Genomic DNA, 18,828 nt, shown 5'->3' with positions numbered 1-18,828 from the left:
CCCTTAGTGATACGTTCAAAACAGCTGATTATTTCTTTTAGTTGTGACGATAGTAGAAAATATTCTGCTCATAATTTCGACGGTTTCAAGCATTTACTATGTTGATACGTGTCAATGCACAATGATTATCGAAACTGATAAGAATCGAGGCGAATTTGTATAATGGTAAATAATGTGTGTTCCAGGGTGCATCATCCAGCTTAGTGGTAAAATTCGCAGATACTGAGAAAGAAAGGCAATTAAGACGCATGCAGCAAATGGCTGGAAACATGAGCCTCCTCAGCCCTTTCGTCTTCAATCAGTTCGGCGCTTACGGCGCTTATGCTCAAGTGAGTCACATTGCTGTTAATGGTTCTCGCCTTATCGCATTACCGTCCGCATGCCCCCGTTATCATAAATCATAGTCTGCGAGGGTTGCTGTCTTGTTAGAAACGATCGACGATACTCGATAATACATTGTTCGCTTTTTGCAACGCTGAATCTGAATTTCTCTCTTGGAACAGTTTCAAAATAAAATTAAGGCACGCGTATAAAACTATCATCATTAAAATCAACGTGTAATTTTAAAACTGAGATTTAAATATACTTTGCTTTCAATTAAAAATAGCCAGAAACGAATGTCGGTCCAAAATAAAAAGAAAGTGATAAAAAGCATCGTCTCATAATCGTTATAAATATAATCTGGTTGATTTAATCTGTGGACTTCGTCGGTCCAACGAAGTATTTTAACATTTCGATCGAACGCTTCGGAATATTCATCACCAGCAATCGTCGATAACTTCGAAATGAAATGTTTTATATGAAATATGTATGTACGGTGAAACACATTCGACATAAAAGTTCTATTTATAGCAACAAGCGGCTCTGATGGCTGCTGCAACGGCGCAAGGAACATACATCAACCCGATGGCGGCGTTAGCTGGACAATTGCCGCACGCGTTAAACGGCATCCAGCCGACTTCCGGTAAGTTCATTGCCGTTCTGATACCGATATCGATACCACTGTACGTTGGACCAGATTTCCCGAAACGTGACCAAACTTCGAACGATCAATTTTGTCGATATTGTGAACACAAATGTAATTATTACTAGAGAAAGTTATACATAACATGTATAACATGATGCAAAAGAATCTAGAAAGAAAATACAATCTTTGCATGATCTCGAACATTTCATGTTTCCCTAATTACAAAAATTAATATCCACGACTAATGACGATTATTTATTTTGGGCGAAGTTTATTTTAATTTTGACCACGTTTCGGAGATTTTGTCCCACTGTGCTCTGGCGTCAGAATTTAACACCGTCGATGCATGCCTTAATTTTTTAATCGCGCTACGCCCACGCCATCCGTCTCGCTGGGAACGAAGCGCAGGGAGCCCGCGAAACGGTCGATTTCCGGAAAAACATTCGACTCGAAAGACATACAGGGGATACAAGTTCGTTTCACAGACGCGAAACTCTTTCTTTATCTTTTCACTTTTATCCGGGGCTCTTCCCGTTCGTTCCTCCCGGACATCGCGACAGCAGGAGCGTACAGTTCGTTACATTATAACCGGCTCGTAAATCAATACAACATTCTCACCGAGTAGCGACTCGGCCCGAAAGATATTGTACCGCGAATCTTTATCGAAAACTTGCCCCGAACGAGGCAAAGCCAAAAGGCATTGTTCTTTTTCATCTGCATCTCCTCTTGGCCCCCATTGTCTTCGCGCCCTTCTCTTTACTGGTTTCTCGCGTCGAAAAGGGAGAGGCGAAGCAGCCCTGACAAGCAAAGCAAGCACGGAAATCGATAGGAAAATAATATTTTATTTCTTCTAGATCTCCCGTTTGTTATTTAAAATTCTTGTTTAGATACGACCATTGCCCGTATCTGCAGAAATTCGTATATTCTCGTCGATCGTATTTTAGTATCGATTTAAAACCAATAGTGGAGCAACTTTGATAAACTTCAAATACGCATGAAACTTTCAATAGTTATTCTTGCATTTACAAGCGTTCGACAGCTATTCGAATACGTAGGATAAGGGAGGAAGAATTCTTTGCCAACTTGAGCAGCGGAAGATTCGTGCTCGATTCCGGGCAATCCGATCGGCCAATTCTTTTTCTCCCCTCGCGATAACATACCGATACCCACGCATGAGCTTTGTATACCTTTCGTATATGCAAACACACTTTCCCAGTGTTTCTCAAACTCTGATCCATGAGTTGTCCACAAGGTAACGAGATACCGCATGCCCAATTCATATTTAATATTATAAAATTTCTTTAAAAACTAGTTTCGAAATACAGAGTGTTCGGCCACCCCTGGGAAAAATTGTAATGGGAGATTCTAGAGGCCAAAATAGAACGAAAATCAAGAATACCAATTTGTTGATGGAGGCTTCGTTAAAAAGTTATTAACGTTTAAAGTTCCACCTGTACTGAATTTTTTTCTCAAAAATGCGCAGAATTTCGGAGGTATGTCTATTCACCAAAAATGATTATAATTGACCCCCGCAATCGAAAATAATTTTTCCAGAACGATCTGAAAAAATACGTATGAAATTGCAGTGAAACATATCAACGTATGGTCAGACATTATATTTACTGCAAAGAATTTTTTTTCTCGAAAATGCGTAGGAATTCGGGGTTATGTCTATTCACCAAAAATGATTGTAATTGACCCCCGCAATCGAAAATAATTATTCCAGAACGATCTGAAAAAATACATATGAAATTGCAGGGAAACATATGAACGTTTGGTCAGACATTATATTTTCTGTAAAGAATTTTTTTTCTCGTAAATGCGTAGGAATTCGGGGTTATGTCTATTCACCAAAAATGATTGTAATTGACCCCTGCAACTGAAAATAATTTTTTTTAAACGATTCGAAAATTTTTTTTTCGCCAAAAAATTCAAGCACCTACTCGAATTTTTTTCTCGAAAGTGGGTAGGAATTCGAGGGTATGTCTGTTCACCAAAAATGATTGTAATTGAGCCCCGCAACAAGAAATAATTTTTTCAGAATGATTTGAAATTTTTTAATAACTTTTTAACGAAGCCTCAGTCACTAAATTGATATTCTTGATTTTCTCTAGAATCTACCGTTAAAATTTTGTACATTGTGCTATTGGTGACTCACCGACAGCTCTCCTCCGGTTTGCGGGAAAGTGAAATTTGAGAAACACTGCCGAAACGAAGTAGGCGTCACGTGGGACAGCAAAGTAGCGATCCAATTATCCTGAGAAAACAGTCGGTCATTGTGTCGATGGAACGTTTTGTTCGCATTTGCATTGGCACGAGTCGTTATTAGTCCTAAGTTCGGTATCGAGGGTCCGTCGATCTGCAAATCACATGGACCCCCCAAAACGTGACGCGAGGCATACGGATCGTAGGCAAACTCGCGGCGACGTCCTAGCAATTATATCGTATATACCGTAAATCGGTTGACAGGACGTGGTGGAGGACAACTAACCAAACGTTAGACGTACGTCGTGAGCATTTCTGATCCGATGCCGCGCGTCAGGAGGGTGACTGAGGTCGGTGTTGTAAGAGCAAGAGGGTAACCGGTGTGTACTGATCAGGTTTGTTCGTAGGTAGCGGTACAGGGCAGTCGGTTAACGGGGCGATACCGTCGTTACCGTCGCCAACGATGCCCAATTTCAACATAGCTGGACAACCACCTAACAGTCAACCAGCAGGTTCGGATCCAAGTGTCTACACCAACGGCATACCGCAGACCTATACGGGACGTGAGTATCAACTCAGGCGCAGTGTGCCGCCCCTGCGCAATGCTCGGCCAATCGACGTCGGACTACATTATTCCGCGTTTCCGACGATAACCAGGTAACCGCGCCCCAGACGTGTACAACGATACGTCGATTCCTCGTTCCCAACATCAAAGAAATCATTGGGATTTTCATGGGGAAGGGAAAAAAACAAGAATCCCCTAAACGCAGGAATCGACGACCAGGGCGACCTCGAACCGTCGAAGTTTCGAATCTCGGCACGAACGAACATATCTAATTTATAGGGAAAAATATCAGCGACAGTTCTATTGGTATCGAAGGGAAATGGTATAGTAAATATACAACAGAATGTTAATTTTGGGGATAATTAACTGATACGAAAATGGGGGGGTAGTTGAAATCATACTCCCCTTTAGAAATTCAAGAGCAATGACAATGTGGAGTGTCAACAATTTTGACAGATATATTGAGACTGTGGAACATGTGTTATGATAGTTTATGAAAATTAATATTCCTTTTATCTAAAGAGAGGAGGGAAGAAATAGTATAAGTATAACATAAAATTATTAAGGGAGATACTTGAGATCAGCAGTAAAGGAAACCGAAAAATAGAAGAGATTTATAATAAACGTATATGTAAATATAAGAATTGTAACCCTTTTCATGTTACTCATTCAATTTTTTCTCCCACCTGTAGGCAAGAAGGATATGCATTTATTTTCAGAAACAATCGGAACGTATGTTCCACAATTTATTTTACTATTTTCACGTACGCGACATTGACCACAGTAATTTTTCAATTTTCCGGACAATGTAAGTAATTCTTTTTACAAACGCACGTTTTCCTTTCCCCTTGTACATGCATTTGCCTATGGACGAAATATTAAAAATAAATTTACATTTAATTTCGTAATTCTTCCAGGCTGTCTTTCTTCCTTTATTATCGAATAGTGTAAAATCGATTCCGGATTTCGTCGGTTTCGCGTTCGAAATACAGGCATCGAAACTCGGCATTCAGATTTCGCGTTTTATCCCCGAGGTATCCAAGAATACACGATACGGTGTACAATATCGATTGGTCAATGCGTATTGCGACAGGGGCCTTAGATGTAGGTCTGTCCTCGATAAGAGCTGAGCTTACTGAAGTGTAGATGCCCTCCATCTGTCCATTCCAGCACAAGGGATGCCCCCCAGTGCGGAACCGCCACTTCAGCATGCCACCGCGTATCCCGGAATGCAACCATACGCCAGTGTCGGTAAGTTTTTTTTCTTCCTTTCTCGTCCATTTACCTTTTCCCTTAGTTCTATCGTGGATTCCATCGAGCTCTCATATCTAGCAGCGAGTTTTCACGATACTTTGCCGAACGTGTTCCACCGGCACTTTTCGATAATCGCGCGCACCCGAAAACCGGCCGTCAAAGAACGACATATTGAATTGCTCGACGAGCCTCGAAAAATTAAATCGAAATTACCGCGTTATTATTGGAAATTGTTATTATATACGTCGAATTTACATACCGTTTCAATTATCCGCGCGAACCGTGAAAAGCTCGCGAGATCGCAATACTTTTCATCGACAAAATAAGTATCCCCCGAAAGTACGTCCCCCTTTCGCCTTTCGTTGATCACGATTTTCCAAGTCGACTCGTAGGGCTCGAAGGCAAACGAATCCGTTCGATCGAGTAGTCTGCTTTTATCCGGGCAGTCGAGCACCAAAACTCTGAAACAATTCAACATGGTTGTACGCGTTCTCCAGCTTCTGTATGCAACTATGGCTGCATGTGTACATTTATATAGGTACATGGCAATGTGGCACGGACATGTATATACACATGCGAAAAGTATACAGATGTCTTTCGGCCACCACTATGAATATATTTGTATGTGTATGTGTACTGTGATATGTACAAGGTGTCTCGTTATTGTACGGACGTCGGTGATTCTTCGTAAACTTAGTCGAATGTACGGAATATATCGATACGTACGTGTGCATTTAGCTCTCGAATTATTTTAAATAATTTTAAATCATCATTTATTATTTTCATTATTATTGGATAAATTTTTTAACAAGTTTTATAGTAATAAATGTTTCAGCTTCAAACACAAACTTATCCCAAGAAGATCTATATAGTATCAGTGGTTTACTCGAGACATTTATCAATATTCTATGTTGCTGAATCGTGTCACTGGGAAATTCAATCACGATCAATTACCATCGAATCATCGAAAAGAATAATTCTCAGTCAAGTGCACGCGTGCCAGGAATTATCAAAGTCGCTGTTCTCGAAAACGAATCGACAAGAGTTTCGATAACAGACCACCCCGTATATATAAATATATTATAAACGTGCCGCGTGTACGTGTTGTATATAATGCTTCTGGTGTGTTGTTGCAATGTACTTCGATGTTCCTTTAAATATACGTCACGTGTACATTATATATTGTATCCTTTTAAATATATTGTATGCCGTGCATGTTCACCGATACGTGAACAAAAAAAAAAAAAAAAACATGTAGACGCGAGGCGTTTGGATCGGTCGAAAATGTTACATCAAAGTGCGACGCACCAGCAGAAATTATAATTTCAATAATCGACGTTAAAATGGACGTTTCCGTTTCAGAGATAATCGGCGTCCCGACGTAACGGTAACTTCGATTCGTTTCTGTTCCGCTGTTAGCAATTAACGCGCAGATCTGATAAATTCTGTCTACCGCTGATTAAATTAATGACGGCCCGTTCAAATTGCGTTTCAAATGTTTCGCGGTCGTGTTTCATTATGGACCGCGGAAACATCGGGCCGTATGCTCTTTTCGCGTTAATAATTATTTTCGCGCGCGACCGCGCTATATTTTCCCCCTCTGTCCCGAAACCCTTTTTCCTCGATTCTTTATTTTTCTCTCCGCGCGCGCGCGCGCGCACGCGTGCAGTATCTTTTTATCTCCGGCGCGTAGGAATTGGTAGGAATTCATCAAAACTGAGATATAACGTACGACCGGACCGCGTTGGTTTTCCGTGTTTGCCGTGGACTCAAAAATAGGATATTCTTTTTCTGTGTATTTTAGTCCAGTGTACACAGTCCGCGGAGATCAGCGAGCGGAAAAAAAAGCAATACGAAATACCTCTCGTCCCTCAATCCGAGCGAATGGTAACCGACGTATGATGGTGTATTTATTTCATATGCCAATCGTCGGCACGCCGGTGGAGCGAAACCTCTGGTAACGTCAATCGGAATATATTAAAGCGGTGTTTGAACGAAAATAATTAATTTCCAAGCGAAAATTTATCTCTTCCGATCTGAGAGCGAATATATTCGATGCCCCACCCACCCCTCGTCGTTTCAATGTGCGTTTATCCGTCGCAAACAAATATCAATCGCGCTCATTTTAAATATTTGCCAAGACATAATTAATGCCATTATAATTGTTTCCCCGTAACGTTACGCGGCAGAACTGTGCATTTACTACCTTCGAACCGAAAGATTTTTATCCGACCGATCACGTGCATCGAGTTTCCGCTGTACTTTGCATACCCTCGTCCTTCGCGTTTCATTCTTTTGACGATACTGCTCTCCAATTAGAAGACCTATTTGGCAACTCTCAAATTACTCGAAACACACGTATTTGTATCGCTATATCGCGATCACCTGTAATCTGGATTCTGCAAGAAATCGTTTTGATTCCAAGTACGTTTGTTCGAAACGTTTTGTGTCTTCATTTTTGCCAGAGAATGGAGCAAAACGTAATTAAAACTATCATGTTATCCGTTTTAAATGATTTAGAAGATGCTAAATTTGACCGACGATGTGTCCAGGTTTAATATTTACGAAAAATAAGTATAGTGAATTCTGCTTACTTGTGTAACTGTAACGATCGCGGCGCGTCTCGTTTCTGACGTGAAAACACAGGTTGTCGCGGGATTTTGAAGCGATATCGCGTGTCGGTTAATATCATCGGCCACGTCGGCGATAGTATCGCTGCAAAGTACAAAAGTATCGTGTTAAAAGTTGCGAAACGATGAGAACGTTGAGAGTTGAATACCCTTGTCGGGAGAAACGCCACCGTGAACGCAGTTGGAAGCCTTGCCGGAAATAATCCATTCGGCGGAACACTAAAAGTATACGTAGGGCGGTTATTGCTTCGCGTAATATATATATTAGCAAACTAATCGCTTCTAAATGCTCTACGAAAAGATATTATCGGTGAAGAAACAACGATTTTTTTCATATTTCTCAGAATAATTATTTTTGAATTAGACAAGTTCTGTTCGTTTGAATTTGTGGTTCAAACTTCAAACTTCGTCTCGATGCAAATATTCCATCTCTTTGTAGCGAAAGCGCTAATGCCCGTGAGAAGCTGTATATAACGAGAGCAAGATACGAACGAAAAGGAAGGCAGCATGTACTTTGTGTTTAGATGTGGATACATCATGATGTATTTGTTATTTGTTATTTGTTATTGTCGCAGCTTATCCCGCCGTCTACAGCCAGTTTCCTCAAGCTATTCCACAGCCGATGACTGCCGTGGCACCAACGCAAAGAGAAGGTAAGTGCGATACACTCATTAACGTCTAACTGTTGACTGTAAACACGAACGATTGCAGTCCCGAGATTGTAGATCCAAGTCCCAAATGTCCAGACACGAATGATCCCTCGTCGTTGAGTCGCAAAGTGTTGAACTAATCGCAAACAGATCTCTGTACGCTGCGTGGAATATTCGTTACGTTAAGATTACGATTAACAAGAGAGAGAAAACGAAAAAAAGATTGACGCAAGAGTCGCAACGAGAAATTCTTTTGGTCAGAGCATTCAGCGCCGTCGACGAGCCTTTTTATTAATTCGACCGTGAGCCATCTTTTTTGTTAGTTTAATCACACCATAGAGGAAAAAGGAAGGATGACCTAGAAGCGTTGATGAACTTTTACGTTTCCAATATCGCGAATAATGACGGGCTTCGCCGCCGTGAAAGTGGCACAAAACAGGCCTCTTCCCTCGTAACGTACTTCGTCCGTTAATTACTGCCGCAATAATGAAAGAATTAATTTCCAACGTTTCTCGTTCGGCGTAATGGACGCGAGGAAAAAAACGAATTACCAGCTTGTTAACAAATATTAATTTGATTTGGGACGGAAGGTGAAACGAAGGCTGATCGAATGTCGCGTAATTGAGATCGAACGGTCCGACGTTGAAATTAATTACCGATCTTGTATTAGATTTAAAAGGTTCGTACTGATTTCTGTGATTTTGAAGCTCGATATACGACCAACCGGAACTGAAAACTGAAACTTAAAATCTCGTTTTAATCTATTCTTCGCTTCATCTGAATACAATGTTTATTCAATGAGTCCTCGTTGCCTTCGTTCTCCAAATCTGAATTAACCTTTACCTCGTCGTAATTGCGAGGCCGCCTCGTATGCGAGTCGCGTGCGAAAATCCTGGTAAACATGAACAACGGTGGGGGGGTGGTTCTGTTGCGTGTGCATCCGTAACGCAGAGCGTAGGAAGAAAGTAGTCGCTGCTGTTTGAACCAACGTAGTGAAATTAAAAGTCACCGGATACAATTATTCGATTCGACGTTGACCGAATCGATATCGTCTCGGAGGATACCGGCGAGGGAGGAGACCGTTCGTGGGTGTTATATTAATGAATAAAAAGGTGAGCACTGGGTTAGAAGATGGTGGATAGAACCGCGGCGGAGCAGGAGCGGAACGGACCGAGCCAACGTTTAATTGCAATTAACAACTCGCCTTTATTAGAATATACGACGCTTAACAATGAGATAATGCAAATAAAACGAAAGTTTTAATTACTTTGCCACTACGCCTGCCGGCGATCCGTTGTTACATTGCAGGATAATGGGAAGTTTACCGCGACAGCGTTTCCTTTCCTCGCCCCGTTCAATGTTCCCCCGGCATTCCCTTTTTCGCTCTTTTCCGATGCAATTTTTCGCCTATCCCTTCGAACACACAATATCTCATCACATTTTTGTTGCAAGAAGAATCTAGATGTGCTGTGTCGAGTGAAGAGTTACTTTTATTGTTTCATTTACCGTTTATTTACGTATAAACGTTGGGAACGATGTTTCAATTTTTATGAAACTTGAAAGACAGACGAAGCATTGAAAAATATTAGTAAATTCAAATTGCGAACGAAGTGTTTGATTTTTTAGTCACACCTTGAAAGTTTAATATTGTTTAATGCTGTCTGTACGTCAAGTTCGATTAAAATCGAAGGAATATCGGTTCCAATGTACTATCAATTCTCAAGAAGTCACGTTTAAAAATGTTCGAACAAAAATATCTATTGCGATGAATATGTTTCGTCGGAAACAGCGCAAATTACACGCACCAAACTTCGACACCAAAAATGTATGTATATTATTTTCTTCTTAATCGGTGTACAGAATGACGAGCATAATTCACAGTGCAACTGAAAGGGGGACGATTCTTCATAGAAAAAATAAATTAACGTGTCGATCAATCTGCGCCCGGGCAACATTTCAACGTGAATTTCCCCGTATACGAATTACACGCATTTTCGATTTATTTTTACAAAAAGGATCGTCTGTTTTCAGTCGTAACACGAATTACATCGCGCTCTGTATTTTTATTCAAGTAGTATTTGCTTAACAGCGGGTGTGTTATTTAACGAGAATTAAGTCTTTTCGTCTTTACGAATATATTGACATATATTTATTTTTCGTTTTGTCGACTCGGTCAAGAGAAACGTTAGAAATTTCTTTTATGGCTTTCAAGAGTCGCGAATTCGGTCGAATTATTATCGCAGGAGCTTAGCAGCCACTCTGCCTCTGACTGAGAGCTCGAATTACTCGGATAAAGAAATTGTACGAATAGTTTCTAAATATTTTTGAAAAAATAAAAACGAGAATTGCCTAACTGTTAAATACCAGCTTCAGCGGATTCGCAACTTAACGGTTTGTCTGGCCGTTGATACTTTCACCGTGGATTCGAGGGTGATGTTGCTTTCATTAAATACGTGTGCACATCCCGCGCGTGGGCCAATTAGAGAGTCGAAATCCAATTTCAGGATCAACGATCGCACGGTACGACGACGTAGTTGAATTTATGGCTCGTTCTTCGTGATTCCAGCGTCCACCGCAATTCCTCCTCCATTTTCTACCCCACGTCGAAACCGGAAACCCGCTGACACCGGCTCTAATTTAGGTTTCACGTGACAACTACGATCGAGTTATTATCAAGACGGAGTCGCTACTCACGGAAGAGAACATTTGTTACTCTTTGTGTAAACCGTGGGACGTGTTTTGTTACCTCGTCGAACCGCTGAGAACACCTCTCTTATTTTTCTTCCTCTTCGAATCCGACAGAGACGTTTCGAAATACAAACCTGGCATTTTTCAGCGTTACGTTTCCATTTTTTGTAACATGACTTTTCGATTCAAAGGCGACTTTTATATCGATAATTGGTATTATTCGCGGAACCAGAAACGGATGATCGCGTTTTACAGTAATTCGACGAGGTAACGGTTGTTCGTAAAGGCGATAAAGCGACAAAGGCGCAAATCTCGCCAAGGGACGAAGGAGTTGCGATGAGTAGCGTCCTAAAAGTTGAGTGGCAGCCATCTCATTACTTAAACGCGTCCGTTAGTCGAGAAGCGCTGGCTAAGAGAGCAGAAGTTTCCACGGTTATAATCGCCGCTAATTGACGTCGGAGTTATAAAGTTCACTGAAAATTAGCTAAATCCTTATTTGGACTCTCGTTATTCTGACCCCTTCGTTTTGCTCCTTCCGTTGGACTTTTCTCCGTGGACGTATTAATCGTCGGTGTCCTCGTGCCTTTAGCGGCTGACATAAAGTAAGAAAAGAATTTTTCGTTGTACGACGAGAGCTGGAAAAATTCAACCAAACTAGGAGTTGCGTTTCGTTCGAAACTTTACAGAAATTTAACGACCGATCGTCCGTTAATACGTTCGCTATTTCCGTTAAGTTTGAACACCACCGTAGACCGATGCTGCGTTTATTGCAATTTTATTTAATGTAATGCATGCTTTTGATTACGTACAAATAAAATGTATTAAATGAGCCGACAGGAATATTTTTAAATAGACGTCAAATGTATGCGACGCCCGACAGCGAACGTGTTAATCGAACGTAGAATAATTAAGAAAGTTAGTTCGAAAATGATAATGAAAGTCAGATGTCTCAAAATTTCACGAACTCTTTGTCTTTCGAGAAACGTTTTTTACGCATTCATCCTTCGTCATAAAAGTGTTCGCATCGACGTACAGAGTATCGAGTTATTCGTTAGAAAAGATATTCCACGCAAAGTCTCGGGTCATATCCATGCAGCTCATATCACAGAACTGAATCATAAGATAAGACGACGGATTAATGTCTGACGGCGAACTCATGTAAAGTGTCGCACTTTCGTAATCAGTATCATCACCACCGTCACTGTACCCCTCATATCCATTTGCATTCATTAAAAAAACCCTTTACCTCGCTCGCCATTGTGTTGTGAGTCCCAGTGTTGTGTGTTTGTATATTTGAAAGTATAAATACTCAACGTTATTTGAATCGCGAAGAATCTCATTGTCGTGACGGGCATCGTCGTGACACTCTAATCATTACTCTCTTCGTCGTTAGTCTCGCACCCCCTTCCCACTAAAACCTATTTCTTTGTTTGGCTCTTTGCTAATTTTCTCTTTCTCTATTTTTATCGTTCTACCCCCATTTCAACTTCCCTGCTCCCTCTGTCTCCTCCCCATTTTTCTCTTCCCTCTCTTCCGTCCATCCAAAGCGTCCCCCTTAATCATGCTTTTTTTCATTCCGTTGAACGTTTTATCCCCGGTATCACCTATCATGCGATTCATTGGAACAAGTACCGATATTTGCTATCACCCTTTATGATTTTCATTGCGACGAGAGAGAAATCAGATTGTCATCGAGAGACGATCACGAGTTCTTCATCTTCATTCATCAAAAAACGCATTCTAAACGTGAAACGGAAAGAACAAGGAGAGAGAAACGACTCCTATCGCGTCGAGATCATTGTATTGCAAAAGGACGAAACTCATCCAGAACTAACATTCTAACTTGAGTATTATACTTCAAGTTTAGATGTTTAGATGTGCTCTGATTTATATGGTAGGATGCTCTCTCTCAGGACCCGAGGGCTGCAACCTGTTCATCTATCACCTGCCACAAGAGTTTGGAGACCCTGAGCTTATGCAGACGTTCATCCCTTTTGGCAACGTCATATCCTCGAAGGTTTTCATCGACCGGGCCACCAACCAGAGTAAATGCTTCGGTAAGTGTGTCATTCCCACGAACGAAATCGAAAGTGGCCCGGAAGAGAGAAACGAAAGACCGTTTGGCCAGGTAGACGACCGACGGTGAAGTCTTCGAAAGGTAGGAAAGTCCGGATGGTGTACGTCGACGATATCGACTCGAATCTGCTGGTAGGAAAAATGAAATTCATGCGGTAGGAACGACTTGTTCATTAAATGTTTCACCACTTCCCTAACCGAATTCTTTTCAGTGATCGGTCCAAAAAAGACTCGTTTCGTTTTTTTAAATATTTAAAAACCGTCACCGAAATATACACAGAAAGCTCTGCTCCAAATTTTATGTCACCCTTTCTACTTATTTACTTCGTATCGTTTCAGTCACCGAGCATGATTTTGCGTATTTATCTGGTCGACTGGTCGATAAAACGTAAAAATGTAATTCTCCTTTGGTAATTTCCACGTAACCAAGCTTCTACTTTCTTTGTTTACTTTACTCGTGAATTTATTTAACCGTTAGAGGAAAATAAACGATGTTTGATAAAGCATCTTTCAGATCGCGATATTGCTTCCTCAGAAGTTGTAAATAATAAGGATTCCTCGCTTCGAAAGCAAGTCGAGTATTCTCTTTGGAACTTCATCAATATTTTATTTTTGTAAACACTACGGGAAAGCCAATTTCAGCGATACCGGGTCTTTCCACGGAACTTATTGCCGTTTCCTGTAAATTTCCAGTCCATCGTTGCCACGGCAAACATTTATTACAACTTTTTTAATCTCGCGTACTGGACCGTACTGAAATCAAGAGGCCCTTTTTGCGTTGTAAAAGGCCGAAACAGAAAGGACACTGACAGAGCTGGTTTGATTAATCGTATTCAGAATGGATATACGTGTGCTAGGAAACTGGCACGATTAATATTTTTCAGCCCATCGCTGGTTAATTATCGGACATCGTTACAGTCGGAAAATTGTCGTCGTTGAAAGGACACGTCTCATTGTATCTACCTTTCATAATACGTATTCCCGTTGCATGCAATTATCTTGGTATCGATGAAACTATTCGCTCGAAACGTACACTTGCGTGTTCATTTTGTAAAAGCAAAGACTTTGATCCGAGGATGAAAGACGAAACGAGATGATTCGATCGTGAATATGCTTCGTTGTAAGAATTCAGTAAAAGAAACAACCGCGAAAGAAGAGTAATTTCTATATGAAATTAAATTTTTTTTTACCAATGAAGATCTATGTAACGTGCATCTTTCAATTTGCGGTAGTTACGATGGTTGGTATTATTTCGACCGGAATCAGCGACGAAAAGATTTCCCGGTAAAGGGCGAATGAAATTTTTTTAGTCGCGTAGTAAAAGTAATTTATGAACTCCGAGTAAAAGCGGCGGCAGCCGAGCGATGAACAACCGCGATTGGTCAGACAGTAGGCCGCCATGATGGCAAACCTAAAATTGGATCGGAGCTAATGGTCAAAATTGGCTTAAACTGGAATGGCCCTGATGACCTTTCAGCAGCGCTCCTGTTGTTAAAAGCTTCGTTATCGTATACCTTTCCGTACTCTCTCTTACTCCCGTCCTCGACAAAACTTTGACAATACCGGTTGCCTTCGTAGAAAACTTTTTATTCCTCCGGGCGAATTAACTAATCTAATTACAGTTTAGGTTAGCCCGCGAGTAGACCCTCGGAGACCCTTTTACGATAATCCGGTGCCCTCGGGTGTTGATATTCAACTTCTCATTTTCATCGTAAGTCCGGAAGCCAATTTCGCCAGTCGGGCGTGTACAATTTTGACCATTTTTATGTAATAATTATCGCGGTGCTTCTACGTTGCAATCAATGATGAGTCGAAATATCTTCATTGGTAATAATTCTAATACAAATGTCCCGATCAGAAATTGTTTTGGACACAAATAGCAATACGTATAAAATGAAGAACGAAGAATTTGAATTATTGATGCGAATGAAATATTCTATGGTAAAGTCATTCTAGGCATTTTTAGTATTCCAACGTTCTTGAAGGAGACTAGAGTAAAATGTTTGAAATATTAGAAATACTCGAACTGACTTTACCTTGTAATACAAAATGAAAAATTGCTTAAACGCTGCAAACTGTTTTCTCGTACATTAAGCTTTCGAGGTAATTGATATTTATCACTCTGCAATGTTATAATCGATATTGCTGTAAGAGGAACGCTTTCGATGAATTTTAATGTGCAATGTTCAGTTTTATTATTTACCAGCAGCTTTACCGTTTGGTTTTTCCAGGTTTCGTGTCGTTCGACAATCCAGCGAGTGCGCAGACTGCAATCCAAGCGATGAACGGCTTCCAGATAGGGATGAAACGTTTAAAAGTCCAGTTAAAGAGGCCCAAGGACGCAAGCCGGCCATACTAACCAAAGTCCTAGCTTAGAGAAACTGGACGATATGCACCGTACATCATAACCTACAGAGTATGTTCTAAAAATTACATAAATTACATAATGTGATACAAAAAACTGCAATTCGGTATTTAACTTCAAATGTAATTTAGTCCTTGCAAGGAAATGCAATATTTTTAAAATTTCGTTTACAATTTTACGCGAACACGCTCGACAGTTCGGGGACAAGGAATTAAAGAATATCGACGATTTCTAATTGCAGATGTCGTACAAGAACCCGGGCTCATAGAACGCTCGACGATCAGAAGTGACGAGTTTGAATCACCGTTACAACGCTCTCCACTATAATAATCTAGTATACTAGTTAGACAATTAATTAGAGGATAAAAATTAGAAGCCAGTAAAGCGACTTCGTCTGCAGTCACACGGCGAGAATGAAGAGGCTGACGATAAAAATATTGGATGTCCAGCACTGAACTCAGTCCGAAAATACCAAATGCGCGTACGATGCACGCTTCAACGTTCTCGAATGTTCGGATAGAACGAATTCGATACTAGAAACGCCGTCGGTTTCGTCATCGATATATCCGCCCCTTTAACCTATTTTTTATTTAACTTCGCGTTGTTCTTTCGTCCCTTTCCTTCATTCTCGAATCCCCCTACTGCCAAACGAGCACAGTACCAAAACGGAACACACCTGTTCGCCGTAGATCCTAGTACGATTTCTCAACATCCGAACATTCGGGAAGCCTATAATTCGGGGGTGAAGGGTCTCCCGATCCGGGTTATCATTCCCAGGACACGTTAATTCCTAGTTTTAATAATTACGATAAATGTTCGAGGACGGGTGACCTTCTTAACGATAACACAAAGAGCGCTCTCAGTTCCTGATGCAACGGCATGGCGACTTTCGTCAACCGGCTGTCAAAGTGTTAACTAATTACCGCGATTCGGTCCACAGAGCGCGAGAGATCAGGCGTATTCGTCCAGGCAATTGGTCGTGTTTCGAACTGTTCCGTTCAGCAAGCGATCTTTCGCCAATTTTAGTTTCGAGCGTAGAAAGAAGTCGTCAAACACAACGGGGACGTCTTAGCTTCGAATGGACGATGCGACCGTCTCGAAATCGTCTCTGTGCTGAAGTGGGTCATTGGGCAATTCGCGGTTCCTCCTAACGCAAACTTGTCAATCACGTATACAGGGTGCTCGTCTTACGCAACATTTAAAAAAGTTTATAAAAACGAAACTACACGCGAACACGAACACGAACACGAACACGGACACGGACACGGACACGTTTACATACATGTGCACTCTTACGTACACTCAGATACGTATATAGACGAGACATACGTAGCTACACACGTATGAAAACATGGAATCAATGCCGACCCGACATCCGTGGGTTAACGGTTCTTCTTGCTTATGTGTATACGTATGTGTATATATCTAAACAAATATGTATACACACGTATACATAGTTTTTTTATATATATAACATTTAAAGGGATCGTCGACGCCGCGTCGAACCATAGTCATCCTAAAGTCCGGTTATCCACGACGCGGCGCACGTTCTCCCTGTATACTTATTATTATCACCCTTATTATTATCGTCATTATTATTATGATCATAACGATTAATTACGACTACCGTTAAGTGAAAAAGCGTGAACGAATTTCCGGTCGAAATTACGATGTATTGGTATTCAATATCTAACGAGGGATCGTTCGACCAGATCGCTGCGTTTCGCGATCGTGTACGATCGAGATCCTGTTCGACGGTCGATTTCGTGGCACGATAATCCATGAAATCGTTCTCGTTTTAATTCACCGGACACGCATCGCCCGGGAAATGTCAATTAGGCTGTGATTATCCGAACAAAACGAACAAGAGTAGCAAGAAGGTGGCGGACGATATTGGTAAGATTAAATTCCTCTCGAACCAAAATAATCGGAAGATTGTCTGATCCGGCTGAATTCCGCAGAACTTTTTTCTTCGCTTTAATTTTAATCACCTAGTCTACGTCTAGTCATTTTTTTTCTTACGTTTTCTTTTTTATAAGATATTTATTTATTGCGTGGATACTTTCGTTGGAACGGTATGTTCCATCTACCTGAAGCGATATAATAGTTTTCAACGATTTCTTGAACGATAGAAAAACTCCACGGTGCGAGTTGTTCGCGACATATTTATTTTCTAGACGCCAGAAACGAGATCGCAATTTTATTAACGACAGAACGACGAATAGATTCTGCGTCGGGCTAAGTTGCATTTAGAAATCATGATCGTTCTATTATTCTCTGCACGTACGTTTGGAATATACCTGAAATTACGATTTACGACTGTAAGAATTACGATCTAGTCCCCAGACACTCAGTACCTTACGTTGTCTTTAGAGTTGTTGTTCCTTGTTTTCTTTAAATCTTTCTTTTTTTTATTAGCGTTGCTTGTTGTTGCAAATGATTTCTGAGACGGTCAGAGTGCCAGGTTTCGTACAGAACAGACCGAACAGATGCACGGTAACACAACACATTGGCACGAAATAATAGAATCCGTGCCCGACGTTATCACGATTATAAGTGAACGGAGGCACAGAGGTACTTACTCTCGCGTGATTATCGAGTATCATTTCTGTACACGATAAATGAAACATTCGGACATTTAACGAGCGGTGCCCGGTCGAATCGCGCGGCCAGTCGCGAGTTTCGATTTGTGTGAACGATCGCGGACAGAAGTCAGGCGATAGTTGGCGAAGACAGAGAGAGAGCGGGGAAAACGGGGGATGAAAAAACGGGGTTATTAAAACGAAACCAAACGCATTAAGTACGGTAGAGGAACTAGCGTAGGTGAGCGGTGGAACGGAGAGGAGAACTCTGATCTAGCAGAAATAATCAACCAAAGTACCAAGAACTATTCTATATAAATATTTAAATATGAATTATTGAAGAAGAAGTATATAAATATATAAATATATAAATACTATAAATATGAAATATAATATAAATAAAATAAATACGTTTACGTATGTATCTGTGTATACGTCGTATATACACATATATATACGTACACGTACATTATCAATATATACATATATTGATTGAAAGAAACTAGGGACTTAGAAAATTATTATGATTTAGGTAAATCAACATGAAATAAATTACTATTTCGAGGAACGGGGAATGAGGAGGACCGGCTCTAGTCTGGCGCAATTTACGACACGACTAAAAGCTATCGCAAATTTATACACTATTTAAATGAATATAGTAATTGCTACAGGTAAATGCATAAATGTATAGATGAATATGTGCGTACTCACGTACGTGTACACGTATTTGTTTATACGTTTATACGTTTATATATAAACACACAAACACATAAGTAATGTATTTATATTTTAGGGACGGGCAACGCTTTTCCTTGTTTTACGACACGTTCGTAAATTCGTTGCCTG

General features: G+C 40.7%; 1 protein-coding gene across 2 annotated transcripts in view; it reads left to right on the top strand.

Annotated features, from left to right (window-relative positions):
- LOC122405486 (CUGBP Elav-like family member 4) overlaps positions 1-18,276 on the top strand; it is a 464,283-nt gene extending 446,007 nt beyond the window's left edge. The window contains exons 6-13 of one of the 2 annotated variants that reach the window (XM_043410277.1): positions 186-329; positions 853-964; positions 3,568-3,735; positions 4,884-4,988; positions 8,197-8,274; positions 12,858-13,016; positions 15,267-15,451; positions 15,642-18,276. In XM_043410277.1, the coding sequence (XP_043266212.1) occupies positions 186-329; positions 853-964; positions 3,568-3,735; positions 4,884-4,988; positions 8,197-8,274; positions 12,858-13,016; positions 15,267-15,394 (894 nt within the window). In that variant the 3' untranslated portion in view covers positions 15,395-15,451; positions 15,642-18,276. The remainder of the gene's footprint in view (positions 1-185; positions 330-852; positions 965-3,567; positions 3,736-4,883; positions 4,989-8,196; positions 8,275-12,857; positions 13,017-15,266; positions 15,452-15,641) is intronic. The other variant, XM_043410275.1, reaches the window with a different exon arrangement.
- Positions 18,277-18,828: the final 552 nt, after the last annotated feature.

This window comes from Colletes gigas, unplaced genomic scaffold, assembly GCF_013123115.1.
Source record: "Colletes gigas isolate AHSC1104 unplaced genomic scaffold, ASM1312311v1 Colletes_gigas_Sc00004, whole genome shotgun sequence".
Taxonomy (NCBI): Eukaryota; Metazoa; Arthropoda; class Insecta; order Hymenoptera; family Colletidae; genus Colletes; species Colletes gigas.
The sequence above is the reverse complement of the archived record's forward strand: the minus strand, read 5'-3'. Positions and strand labels throughout refer to the sequence as shown.